At 40.5% G+C, this 13,801-nt stretch overlaps 1 protein-coding gene across 17 annotated transcripts in view; it reads right to left on the bottom strand.

Moving 5' to 3' along the window:
- Positions 1–13,801, bottom strand: part of DOCK10 (dedicator of cytokinesis 10) — a 245,037-nt gene that overhangs the window by 97,700 nt on the left and 133,536 nt on the right. For 16 of the 17 annotated variants that reach the window (XM_073359912.1, XM_073359918.1, XM_073359919.1 and 13 more), the window contains exons 9-14: positions 13,301–13,386; positions 11,919–12,002; positions 10,255–10,410; positions 7,667–7,888; positions 4,615–4,737; positions 2,803–2,885 (exon numbers count right to left, since the gene is read on the bottom strand). In XM_073359912.1, coding sequence (XP_073216013.1) covers positions 2,803–2,885; positions 4,615–4,737; positions 7,667–7,888; positions 10,255–10,410; positions 11,919–12,002; positions 13,301–13,386 — 754 coding nt within the window. The remainder of the gene's footprint in view (positions 1–2,802; positions 2,886–4,614; positions 4,738–7,666; positions 7,889–10,254; positions 10,411–11,918; positions 12,003–13,300; positions 13,387–13,801) is intronic. The other variant, XM_073359914.1, reaches the window with a different exon arrangement.

The raw sequence follows: 13,801 nt of genomic DNA, 5'->3' as shown, positions 1-13,801 counted from the left end.
CATGGACTACTTAAGTGGCTGACCTGGCTTAGATGCCTAATTCCAGGAGAGGATTTGTGGCTGAGGATCCTGAGGCACTTAAGCCCCTCTCCTTGGCATTTCTCTCCTTGCGAGCTTAGGAAGCTCCCCTTTCAGCTGATCGGCTTCATAAAATCCCTTCTCAAGGCAGGTAACACTTCACACACTCTAACTGGGGAGCCTGTCACCCAGACTGGAGCTGAGTTTGCTTACTAACGACCTGATCCAGAAAGGTGCCAAGAGATTTCACATCCCACTTAGCTCGATGGGTGTGAGGGTTTAGGGATGCTGATGAAGGGCTCGATCACTAGACTCGGCTCACAGTGGGGTTATTGCAGAGTAGTGCTGTGCTGGTGGGAGTTCTTGACTGAGTCACCATGCTTCTCAAGCTAACCAATGCACTGGAACAATGCAGCCCCTGCACATGTCCCCCTCGTGACCAGCCAGCTCTGCCTCTGCCACCCCCGCCCCATGCCTGCAGGGAGTAGTCCCTGTGCAAAGGAGTCTCAGTTTCTTCTCCTGCCACACTAGTGGTACAGCAGTGGGAATGAGCTAGGCAGGAGAGAGTTAAGAAAGAAATAGCTTAGGTTTGGCTCCTAGCCTGCATATACCTCCATTGTACCTTCCCTTATATGTTGAAACTGTTCTGCCAAACCAACAGACAACTATTCATGTAATTTTGATGAATGGTCCTTTGGCCATATAAAGTTGATAAATATTGATGTGCATCCTTGAACTGGGTACAGTACAGCAGAACAAATTATCTTCCTTTTCCTTGAACAAGTAAACCCCTCTCCTTACTTTACTGGAGAGCAACCAAACTGTCTGCCAATAAAATATAAATGAGTGCTTCTAATAGCTCAGCTTCGTTGTTCTTTTGCCTCCCTCCCCACTTCTTCATCTCCGAACCTCTATAATTATAGAATCACCACCTCCATCTGCCCTGGGGATGGCGACAGTTCCCCCTTGGGGCTCCACAGCTCCAAGTCAGGCAGGAGTATACCCATTCCAGACCCATTCCATGTGCATTACAACTACCCCTGATTGTCCTGGACAGCCCCTCAACTAGAAAGCTGTCAAGTGGGGCGAGGGGGAAGCTGCTGCTCCCCAACTGCTTCTGTAGGGCCTCCATTTAGTGCTCTACCATTCCTGAAACAAAATGGCAGGACAGAAGCTATAGAAGAAAAGTGCTTCTACCTCTAGCAGACCTTACTCCTTTGAGCAAGGTTCCATTCCCCACTTGGTGCATATACTACGAACACAATGGGGAGCAGTGCCTGAGGTGCTACTGGACCCCACTGAGCAGTGCTCTCTGGACAGCAATAAATTGAGAAGTAGGACAAAGCTGAGGAGCAGAGACCAAAAGAGAAAAGGAGGAAGAAAGGAATCAAAGAAAAATAGAGACAGAGGGGAGGGAGAACAATACGGGGAGGGAGAAAACCAAGGCAGAAGGCAGGAATCTAGGTGTCAGGTATCACAGGGTGACTGGCCCCTTTAAGGGGAGACGTGGCCAGCCATACCTCTGAGAGCAGATCCTAGAAAGGGACTGATACTGGTACTGTCAGGGAGTCAGCCTGGGTGCTGAGTGCTCTAACCCAGGGACAGAAAGACTCTCAAAGCCCAGAAAGGGGCTAAGAACAGGGCCCAGAGGATGGGCTGAAGAGAAGCCGCTGAAGGGCAAAGGAACTTTTTTGTTTGTTGGGATCTTTCAACTGGATTTTTATTACCCTAGAAAGGGTTAAGTTTTGTTTGTGACTTGGCTGGAGGACTAAGCGACATCTCCAGTACAGGCCTGTAGAAAGTGGATGAGATGCACATTTGAGAAGGAAACAGGCAGGGAACATCTGCAGTGCCACACTTGGCCAGCAGGGGGGTACTCCTGGACTGGCACACCCCCATGACACCTGGGAAGAGGAGAAGGCAACAAAGAAAGCAGGGAATAGTCCCAAAGGAGAGATGAGGAAGTGAGAGAGAGTAGAACGTGCAGATGTACTATGGAAAGAAAATGGACAGGAAGCAACCAGGAGAAGAGGTAGAGGTCATGAGGCTAAGCGTTACAAGAGAGGGGATCCAACAATAAACACATTATTGTCATTAATTATTACTGAAAAGACAAAATAAATAAAACCTCCAGCTTTCTAATGCCTGCTGAGAATGCTAACAATGCAAGCGCTTCCAAGGCATTCTCCCCCTCCACCACCACCAAGACGTAGGCACTGGGGCTACTAGGAGCTTGTGCAACTCCCAGATCTTTGGCCAATGTTTCTCAAAACTCGACAGGTGTAATCACAGGGACAGAGTTCCAGTCTTGGATACCTACATGTAGGCTCTTAAATCTGTATTTAGGCTCCTATAGTACGTATTCAATTCCCATTTCAGAGAAGAATTAGCTTTTTAAAAGTCTCCTGAAAGAATTTTAACTTTCAAACCTCTCTTAGAATATTTAGCACAAAATTGCTCAGAGTGGGTCTGCTCCTGCATTATTGTCATAAACTGACATTGTTCTTGATGCTTTTTAGCAACTTCAGCAGGTGTGTGAGTGATAGATGCTACCACACGAGTATTTAATGGGAACATGACTTTAATTCATTTCCATAAATAAAGGGAAATAGGACAAAACAGAATTGATTAAAGCCACCAGGATCAGCCAGGGGCATGGATGAAGTAGAAAGTATTAGTTTGAAACTGAAAATGTGGCTCATAATAAAAGTACACGAATCCAAGAGCAGGGTGAGCTGTAAGATGTTGTTAGAAATGTTATATAAAAATAATCAATATACATACCTCACTGACCAAGCAAATGGCATACGGTATTTCCCCAGCTTGCCGCAGAACTGTTTGTTGGATTTTAACACTTTTTGTGCACACTAGGTAAAGAAAAATAAATACCATTGGTATCATCAATGTCATCATCACAGTTTTTGAAACAAGGTGCGTACCTATGCGTACCGGAAATGCAATTTAGGTGGTGTTTATCTGAAGGGTTAACAAAATCAGACCAGAGTGGTGGAGCATCATCATGGGAGAAGTTTACTAGGGAAAAGTTGCACTCTGCTGGAGGTCCACAGGGGGTGGCGCTGGCCCTGGGAGGAGGTGAGAACAGGGTAACAGGGATGCACTGTTTAAGTACATCCTCTGAGCAACCTCTGCTGGGGGGTCTTTTATGGAGCCCCTGAAGAAATTTAGTCTTCCCTTCCCTCTGGTGGAAGCCACTGGGAAAGGGAAGCAGTGGAAATACTACATGTTCTTCCTGCAAATTAATCCCTTCCATGGTACCACGGCTCTCTTGTTTAAATTAACTGAATGGTAAGATTGATATTCTGGTCTCAGAGCTGGGATATCATAGTGCAGCCAGCAGATGTCAACCTCGATTCTGTCTTGCCTTACAATTTCCGCAACCCCGTTAAAATCAATGGGGTTTCATGCGGCCTAAGTCAAGACAGAATTCGGCCTTTCAGTGTAGTGTCTGCAAAGCATTTTGAGTGCATATAAATCCAAGTAGCAGATCAACCCTGGAGTTTAAAATTGTTCAGGCACACCAACAGAGGAAATATTTTTTGTTGAAATAGTTAAAAAAATACATGTCAGGAAAATGTGTACCATGGCAGGTACCTTTAGGCGTTTACAATTTCAATCTCTCTCTCCCAGTTAATTGAAATTAAATTTTCTGAAACCTCTAAAGTGGGGACCTCAAATCTGCTGCAGCACTCTGTGCAACACACTCAAGTCCTAATCATTATGTAGAGTCAAGATATCAGAGTGGTAAATATCTCCTTAGCATACAGAGCCCTTCTTAAACCCTTATGTGAAGGAAGGGCAAGTGTGAACTGGCCACACAGCGTATGTCTACATTGCAGCAGGGAGGTATGCCAGTGCCATAATATCCACACTGCTATTCTTAGACACTTGGTGCCAGCTGAGCTAGCTTGAATCTGTCTACCCCTGCTGGGCATCACACCTCTCAGATGCAGTGTACACGTACCCACAAAGAAGCCTCTGCATCCCATGTGCACCATGGAAGTAGGCTGTACACCTGCCTACTTGGGACTGTAGCGGGAGACTAGCTAGGATCCGATGTTCCAAAATCACTGTATAATGGAAGCAGTCATCCTTTTAGCCCATTGCAGCATTGGTAATGTAGTCATGCTGCCTGCCTTTAGATTGTAGCATGTGGATGGCTGGAACCAAACACCCACCTAAGTCCCCTCTCAAAGGGCAGTTACTTATGGGGGCATTGAAATTCACTCAGCTAGAATAATACCAGCACAAGTAGTACACAACAAATAGATTATAATCACATAGTATTTCATCTAGAATGCATATTTACCAACTCAGTTCTATTGCCAGATGTCCTGATGCAAACTACATCTACTATATTAAGTTTATTCTTGCATTACATGTTTAAGGGCTTCATCTTACTTCCACTGAAGTCAAGAGGAATATTGCTACTGACTTCAATAGGAGAGGATCCTAAGTGAGCCTGTACAATTAAGCATCCATAAACTCATAAGCCTTGAAAATATAGTGTGCAGTGTTTTCCACCCACAACATTTACATGAACAATCAAAGAGGCAATTTATGTTTATACTGCATTACCTTATTAGAGTCTGGATTCTTAATGTAAGGTTCAGCACTGCTGGCAATATTTCCCATGAGCACCTTTTCTATTCTTGCCACCAAAACAATCTCAGAATGGGGGTTACTTATGGAGAAAAGAGCCTATGAATAAAAAAGAGTATAGTTAATAAGCATATAACAATTCTGTAACAAGTGGAGACATTGTCAATGCCCCCAGTTGGTGGAAAGGAAGTTCCTGTTTGAGCCTAAGTGAACCTAGAGGGCTTCTGTGTTGGTGGATCTTGCACTTTCTTCTAGTCCCCTTAATGGGGATGTCACCGGGACTTCACTTCCTTAGGCCAACTTAGGTTTATTTGTTTGGACTCACAGGGCCAAATACAGAGGTGATGTGTAAATGTTAGATCATTTACACAAACTGAAGCCCTTTATGGTTCATTAGTCTCTCTTAGAGTTACTCACATACATATGTTCTCTCATAGTTCAAAGCAACCACAGAGTCACAACACAATGAACAGTAAACACAACACACAGGGGTCACTGGCCAGCAATCTTCCTCCTCATTTTTCAGTCTTCACACAGAAGTGTGCCATACTGCATCTCATCCAGTCAACCACCTTGTCGAACCAACTTGCTGTGGGTGCCCTCTGCCCCTTGCACCTGGCACCAATCCCTGCAAAACTTATCTGGCCCATAGGTCTCACAGCTCAAGTTTTCTTTGTCTGGTCATCTTGATAGTATCCTTGACGGTATCACTCCAGTTATGCTGTAAATTTGAGGGATCACCTCCTCATTAGTCGCGTATGAGGTATAGCTAATGCTCAGCAATCACCTGTAGTTTTCCAATTACAAGGCGGAAAGCTTCTTAATGTCCTGGCTCCTTAGCGTCAATGTGTCACATACATACAGCGAGATGCTGAAGACAAGAGACTATAGCAATTTCATTTTGCACTTCATGGTAATACCTTTGCTTCTCCAAATGTGGTTACATGTCACTAGGGCAGCAGGAGTGACTCCAATTTTATGTCAGACCTCTAAGTGATGTTTAGCATCCTTTGTGGTCAAGCTACCCAGGTATTTGAAGTGCTCAACACACTCCAATGTCTCTTCAAATTTGGGTAGAAATATCTTCAACTTTTCAACCGTCTTTGTCTTTCCATGTGATATCTTTAGACCTAACAGTCTCGGCTTCCATCTCTACTCTTTCGAGCAATATTTGCACCTCTTATTCCGATGATCCAATCTGGTCAACATCACCAGCAAACCACAGATGACTAATTTTTCATCCATCAATGGGTACACCATCTTGTAGGTTTCCATCAGTGGCTCTCAAAGTTTCTTCTAGATAATCATTGAAGAGGGTCGGTTATAGCATGCAGGCTCATCTGAGACTTATCCTCAAGTCACTGAGTGTACGTAAACAGCACTAAGGAAGTCTAACTGAACTTAAAGGGAAGTCGAATTAATGCCTCACTTTTGAATTTCTTTGGAATCCCAGAAAGGGCTCATATTGACTGGTTATCTGTTTTGTGATATGTACTCATATGTAAGATGAGAATATTGAATATGATACCAGAGTGATATATTTTCAATACAAGAAATCAGATCATTTGTATTTTTCATCATGATTCTCCTTTTGCTTTACATACAGAGGAATCTGTATTTCTGGATGTTAAAATAGCAGAGCTGATTTCAAACAAAAATGTAACTAAAATTAAAACTATTCACTGGAAAATATCAATTTTGAGGATTATGTTTGATTCTCTGATTAGAAAATTTGAAATTAAAAATGTTTCAAATCAACATTAAAATAAAATGACATGTTTTGTTTCATTTTAATTTAAAATATTGTTTTGTTTCAGTTTGGGAAATAAAAAAAAATCTATTTTCAGTTTTTGGAAAACAGTAAAAAAGCTTGAAAATCGGTGCTTTCCCCACTTTTACACACTTCTTTACCTTCTCTCCTGTATCCCATTGGAGAAAGGAGGGAAAAGTACAAAAGCGAGAGAAAGGATAAAAATAAATTAATTTAAAAAACAAAAAATGAAAGCTGAAATTTTTCAGTTTCCAGAAATAAAAACGTAATGAAATGATATTTTAAGTTGAAACAAAATGAAAAATGTTGTATCACTTTGACATTTGAAAACTAAATGAAAGTCTTCATTTTGAAATGTCGTTTTGATACGAAGTAAAATTAACACTCTTCTTTCACGTCATTTTGAAAATTCCTTTAGAAAACCCACCACTTTTTGGTTGAAAAATTTTGAAAGGAGATTTTTCTTACAGAATTTTCTCTGGCAAAAAATTGAGTTTCTGACCATCTCTACTGGGGCAGCCCTATGATATCCCAGGTAACCAGGGAGCTTTCTTTCCATTAAATATTGCCTCTAATGAGATAGCATAGATGCCTATTTTTTTAAGAAATTTGGTCACAGCCATACAACGGACTCATTAGTATGCAGTTTAATACCTGAGTGTAATCGTATCTTCAACTGAAATTATAAGGAAATTCTGGAGTCAAAATGTGATACATCATGTTGGAATTTGGCCCGACGATAAAGCCAAACATCCTTTTGCAAAAAGATGAATTACAGAACTTACTGAAGAGATGGTCCCATTACCATACAATCTTAGGACCCAGTTCAGGAAAACATCCCTATTCAGGAAATCCCCCAAGCACATGCTTAAGTGATTTCCTGAATCAAAGCCTAAAAACAGATGTAACATAAATTAATAATATGGAAAAGAAAACTGGTATGGAGAGTAAATGGAGGACAAGAGTGACAATAACAAGACTGTGTCATAACTTAGAGAGTAATGCAGACATCTAGATGAGATTTTAAATTGTGATTTTGTTTGGCTGGTTTGGGAGAGGTCAATGATTGAGCCCAAAGAGTTAGCATAAAAATGGCTGCACACTTCATGGGTTTTTCTAGATGACAGATACTGATAGTTTCAAAGGAGCCATTAGAGCCCAGTTTAGGATGTGCACAGTGCATATGGAACACAAGTACCATTAGTGGTGTGAACAGTCCCATTTAAACATCAGTGAGACACATCATGCATCAAGTACCTGTTTTGGATACTTCAACCAAGTCTCTGGAAATCCCTTGACCAGTGGTTCTTTTGCTTCACTTGTGTCCATTGTTTCAATATTGCCATTTTCCAGTGAAGACGAGGAACCTAAAACCATCTGTGTAACAAGTGTGTGGTTCAGATCCACATGAAAATCAGCAGAGATTTTCCTGTTGTCCCTGATATCAAACAGAGCCACGCTCACAAAAAAAGGCTCAATCTAGAGATAAAAATCAGAAACAGCTTGATTAAAATATAATATTATCAGAACACAAGAGGTTTAAAATCTATCAGTTCTATGTCCAATGTGCCAGACTGTGCAGCCACCAGAGGATGTAGGGTGCAAGAAATTTCTCCCACCCTTGCACCACTGTGCAGGTGCAGTACATGTTTTTAGTCCTTGAACTCCAGGGCTGCAACTCTAGCTCTGCCTGCAGGGTTAGACTACCCAGAAAACAATTGCATGCACAATTGCAAAGGGATGCTATAAAGCAGGGGTTCTCAAACTGGGGGTCGGGACTCCTCAGGGGGTTGTGAGCTGTCAGCCGCCACCCCAAACTCTGCTTTGCCTCCGACATTTATAATGGTGTTAAATATATAAAGAAGTTTTTTTTTAATTTATAAGGGGGGGGGGTCACACTTAGAGGCTCAGGTCAGAGGTCAGGCATAGTGATAGCTCTGCCTGCACTTCATGTTAGCTAGCAGAGCTGGAATCACAAAGGGCAAAACAAACACAGCACTGTTCTGGGAGGACGTTGCAGCACTCATGCTCTCCTTGATCTTGCTCTTTATAGCAGTGGTTCTCAAACTTTTGTACTGGTGACCACTTTCACATAGCAAGCCTCTAAGTGCGACCCCCCCCCCTTATAAATTAAAAAAACACTTCTTTATATATTTAACACCATTATAAATGTCGGAGGCAAAGCAGAGTTTGGGGTGGCGGCTGACAGCTCACAACCCCCTGAGGAGTCCCGACCCCCAGTTTGAGAACCCCTGCTTTATAGCATCCCTTTGCAATTGTGCATGCAGTAACAACAATAAAGAACTTTGCTGACACAACGTTGCCATTTTCTCACCAGTCCTGCAATATTTGGTGTTTTTTTTAAAGCACCTGCTCCTAGAATTCAGTGATTAGGTCAAAATCTCAGCTTTCATTTTTTTAAAAAGTGTTTAGCTTCATGGTTGCAGAGAAAAGCATGAAAACATGAACCCTGTGGTTCAAAAAACAGACCAAACATTTATCTCATTGGATTTTTAAACCAGTTTCATGAGTCTGGGGGGCCTGACTCATGATTTCTGAAAACTTGGGTTTGACAGTACACTTGGCATCTAAATCGGAAATGTGAATGAGAAATATGCAGACCAGCTAGTTCACAGATAAGGGTTAAGGTTACCAAACGGATCCCTTGAGAAACACATTTCACAAATGTCCTGACACAAAAGGCTTGGCTGCAGTCATTACAGTTTACAGCTGCTTTGCATTGCTCTGTGGAACAGGACCCTTAATGAAATTATGGATGCAGGGTGCATTAGCAGATAATCCATTCTATGCTTTCGTAGTTCTGGACTGAATTATTGCATTTCCTTGCTACAATCATCATTACTTTACTTCCCCAGCTCCTTCATTCTGCTGTAAAAGTACTGACCACCATATGCCGATTATGCACCCACTCTAGTGGTGATCTGCAAATGAAAAATCAATGTCTCATATGTAATGGATGGAAGCTGAATTGCCAGAACATGGGATTTGATGAAATATTTGAAATTCTCCCACTTAAAGCAGAAGTTAACAAGATCCAGGGATTGTGCATTGATGGTTTAGGTTTTCTTTCTTTCTTTTTTTTTTTTTTTTTACAAGAATAAGAGCGGGAGGAGGATATTACAGATTAAGTTTTGTGCCTCAATATTTATTGTGCTTTCATGGATTTATAAAGTCTGTAAGCACTTTAATCAATAAAATGAAAGTTTGTCTACTTTCATTTAGCTTGTATACAGGCCCAGTGCTATTTTCTATCCTAATGCAATAATAATCTTCCATCATCACAACAGATATACACATCTCCTAAAGTCAGAGTGAACTACTGGGTTGTGGTCCCACTTTGTACAATGGAGGGAGCACATTAGCATTACAAAACACTGTGCTTTATCAGATAGAGTGTTGCCCGCTCTACATTGATACCAATTTGTTGTGTGCTTATAGGACCTGATCCAAGGCCCATGGAAGTCAATGGGAGTCTTGATGCCAATGGGCTTTAGATCAGGGCCATAATGCAGAGTGAAGAAAAGGCTGACCGGGATCTTCACAGATTGTTTTCTATTGCACTTAGATCCACAAAGAATCAATACCTCCAAAATATTCTATTGCTACATTCAATACAATTATTAACCGCAGAACATTGGTCTAAGAACTCCCTGAGTACATGATTAAAGCCTAATGCATACACACAGGGAGAGGGAAGAGCGAGCTTAGAATATGGAAGAAGGAGCTTTCATCACACCTCCTAATTGCAGCAGTAATGCAGATTTAAGCAGTCCCATCCTTGAGAAAAAGAGACATGCATATGCAGAGAAATATACATAGCTTACATTGGTTATAGGATCATTTTCGTTCTCAGTCACACAAGCCTGAAGATTCAAACTGAGGGATTTACAAGTTATCATGATCCTCTTTGCATCCTTTTCCTCAAATGGTTTGATCACTGAATCTGTTCCTGGAAACTCCTTTTTCTGAAGATTTGAGGCCTAGAATAAACAATTTGGGCTGATTATTTATGTGTAGTATACACAAAAAAAAATCCAACATTATAAATAAGATTTCTATCTGCACTATTGACTACTGCAGTATCTGAACACCTCACAAACATGAATAATCTATCCCCATATAACCCCTATAAGGAAGGAGAGTATTATTACTCCCAATTTAGAGATTAAGAGCTGAGGGAAAGAGGTTGCCTACAGTCACATAGGGTGTCTGTGGCAGAGCTGAGAATTGAATTTACATCCCCTGAATTCCAGTCCAGCACCTTGGTGTCAATTTCTTGTAATTTGAAAAACAGAGACCAATTTGAATTGTTTATTTCCCTGTTTAGATGAATGTAGACAAAACACTACAGAATGTAACTCCAAAGACATCTGTGTAGTAGATTTCAGACCTCTATCACCCTATATTTCAGTTGACTTGAATGAGGGGTGTCCTGACTACAGCTTTAGGCAAGGTTTTTATTTCTCAACAACATAAAGATGACTTAGAGACTAAAAAATTTATTTGAGCATAAGCTTTCGTGAGCTACAGCTCACTTCATCAGATGCATGCATGCATGAAGTGAGCTGTAGCTCACGAAAGCTTATGCTCAAATAAATTTGTTAGTCTCTAAGGTGCCACAAGTACTCCTTTTCTTTTTGCAGATACAGACTAACACGGCTGCTACTCTGAAACCTGTCATAAAGATGACTGTTTTTCCAGTCTTGTTCCCCATTAACCACTGGCAAAACATCCATTCAATGAGAGAAGTAACAAGCCCTGAATCCTGAAGTTTAATGTCTATTAAGCTACTAAAGATGTTCAAATAAATTAAAACCAACCTGAACCTTCCAAATCCCCAGCTAAGCTACTTAAGTAGCTTTGGTGAACTTTTCTTCCCATTGCTTATCTTTTCTGTATGCATCTTTGCAGTAAAAGCCAAAGTAGGGAATAACCATGAAAAATGCTATTCTTGTAGTATTTCCAGACCATGAGGAAGTACCAGGAATCTTGAGATAGCCTGTTCTTGTGAGATTTCCAGTCCAGTTTGGGAGATTCAGGAGGTTGAGACATAGTTCAGAGAAGGAACTAAACTTTGGTATTCTTATTCCAGCTGAACCAAGCTTTGGTCCCAGTGCAGTTACTTCTTGAAGTCAATAATATTTTGCCACTGACTTCAAGTGAAAGCAAAATTGAAACCTTTTTGAGAATCACCCACTGCTAGGTTTTAATGCCACTCATCTAAAAAGCAGATCAGCTATAAATAATGCTACATAATCAACAAATCAGCAGCAGCCATCGCCAAGATGGGTAGCTCAAACACTGTTTGTGAGGAGAAGATGCAACATTCCAAATAGTGTTCAACACAGATGTGGAATTCTGTTGCATAGGTAAGTACCCAACCTGCCTGCTGACCTCTAAACAACCCTTGAGTTTTTTTGGTAACCAAGTCAGTTTGGGCCTCTTTATCTTCAATACCGTTAGAAACTAAAACAGGATTCTCACTTACAGTTATATCAGGATCTAAGGAGAACAGATTTAGTCGTTCCGTATTTCGAGAAGCTTTCACGGTTTCTTCTGTTTCCGCGATGTACTGTGGCAATAGTTAATAAATTAGTCTTCTGTATACAGACATTTTTTTTCCAGATACAGTTGGTAACACTTAGAAAAATTATTGATGCTTCATTTATAAAAATAATACTTTTTATTTTTATCAGTAGCTATCATCTGAGGAGCCCAAAGTGTCAAACTTTAATTAAACCTCACAACATCCCTGTAAGGTAGATGCATTTTATCTCAGTTTTACAGATAGGTAAACTAAGGTATGGAGAGGTTAAGCAGCTGGCCCAAGAATCACAGTGAAGGGCCAGGAATAGAACCCAAACTTCTAACCATCAGTCTTCTGTGCCAATAAAGGCTGAATAATTTATCTAAAAACAAAACAGACATTTGGATTCCATTTTTTCAAACACGTGAATTCAGTGATACTTTAATATTATTTTGGAAATTTCAGGTCAATCTGTTTCATAAGCACATTACACAGTACGACCGGGATCAAATTTTACCCTCAGATTCATGTGCCACTCATAACTGAAGTAACTGGGGAGTGAGACACCCACATATCTGGGCAGAATTTGGTCCTTTATATGTATCATATTATCATCTACTTTAGATAAATTTGTCATGGTGATGTACATTAGAAAGTAGATCAGATAGACAATCATAACCCAGCTGCATTCATTTAAAATAGCTCGACATAATATTTTTATCATAGCTTTTTAGCCATTTGTTACCGTAAATAACTAAAAAGTAGCCGCCATTCACTTTTTGTGTGTGTTCGTTTGTTTGTTTTTAAATTAGCTCATCTTGATGGAGAAGTCTATGCCAGAGTTTCAGAGAAAGAAAAAAAAAACCATACTCCTTTCTCCCCAGCACTACCGACAACTTTCAGTGAAATTAGATAAGATAACCACCAGTACACAGCCAATTTCCTTGGAACTCTGCAGGCAATACTGGAAATCTTGCCTCCTTGAGGGCAAAGTTTCCCAAAATGCAGTGATGCTGAATAGAGAAGAGAATGAATCATTCTTGAATAAATTGACTTCAAAGGAGCTATGCTGAATTACTTCAGGGGACAATATGGCCCGAAAACTCTTAGCGTTACTTATGGTTGAAAGCTATTCTGTTTCAGATAAAGCTCCCAAGAGCTCTAATAGAAAATAACAGAACCACTTCCTCTTTTGCTTTGTCATGGCCTTAAAATACAAAATGACATGTGCTGGGGTTTAAAACCTCTCCTTATGTTAGTAATCATCTTACGAATTGTTTGGTACATGTGACCCATGCAGTAATTTATAACAGCACAGCATAGTAAAATGTCATGTTTATTACTTTTGCAAAGTCTGGGTGCAAGGTGTTCTCTGAAGAATCAGTCTCCTCTTGTGGGCAATCATAATTCTCCGAAACTTCTTCAGAATCTTAAAAAGAAAACCATTATTGAGAATGACTATAAGATTTGTATTACACCTGCAATTAACCTCCAGGTTTAAAATCCAGTTCACATCCTATTTATCTATTCCATATTTTGTCACTTTTAGCACAGCAAATTATCAAGATATACATATTCTGTAACTGTTTAACAGAGTGGTTTTATCACTGTGACCCTTGTCCTTCCCAACCCCATCTCCCACTATTGTTTGTTACTGCCTCTTATTTTGCCATAACTAAAATTGGATGTTATTCTTTACAGGGCAAAGGTCATGTCTGTATTTGTTTTCTGAAGCATCTAGCACATTTATGAGCACTGCATACACAATAAATAATAATGCCCCTACTGAAGGGGCCTTTTCACCTTTCTCCATCCCTCTTGAGGTAGCACGGGGGACTTACTAT

The sequence above is a fragment of the Lepidochelys kempii genome, chromosome 9 (assembly GCF_965140265.1).
Source record: "Lepidochelys kempii isolate rLepKem1 chromosome 9, rLepKem1.hap2, whole genome shotgun sequence".
NCBI lineage: Eukaryota > Metazoa > Chordata > Testudines > Cheloniidae > Lepidochelys > Lepidochelys kempii.
Note: the sequence above shows the minus strand (reverse complement) of the source record. Positions and strands in the feature narration are given on the sequence as shown.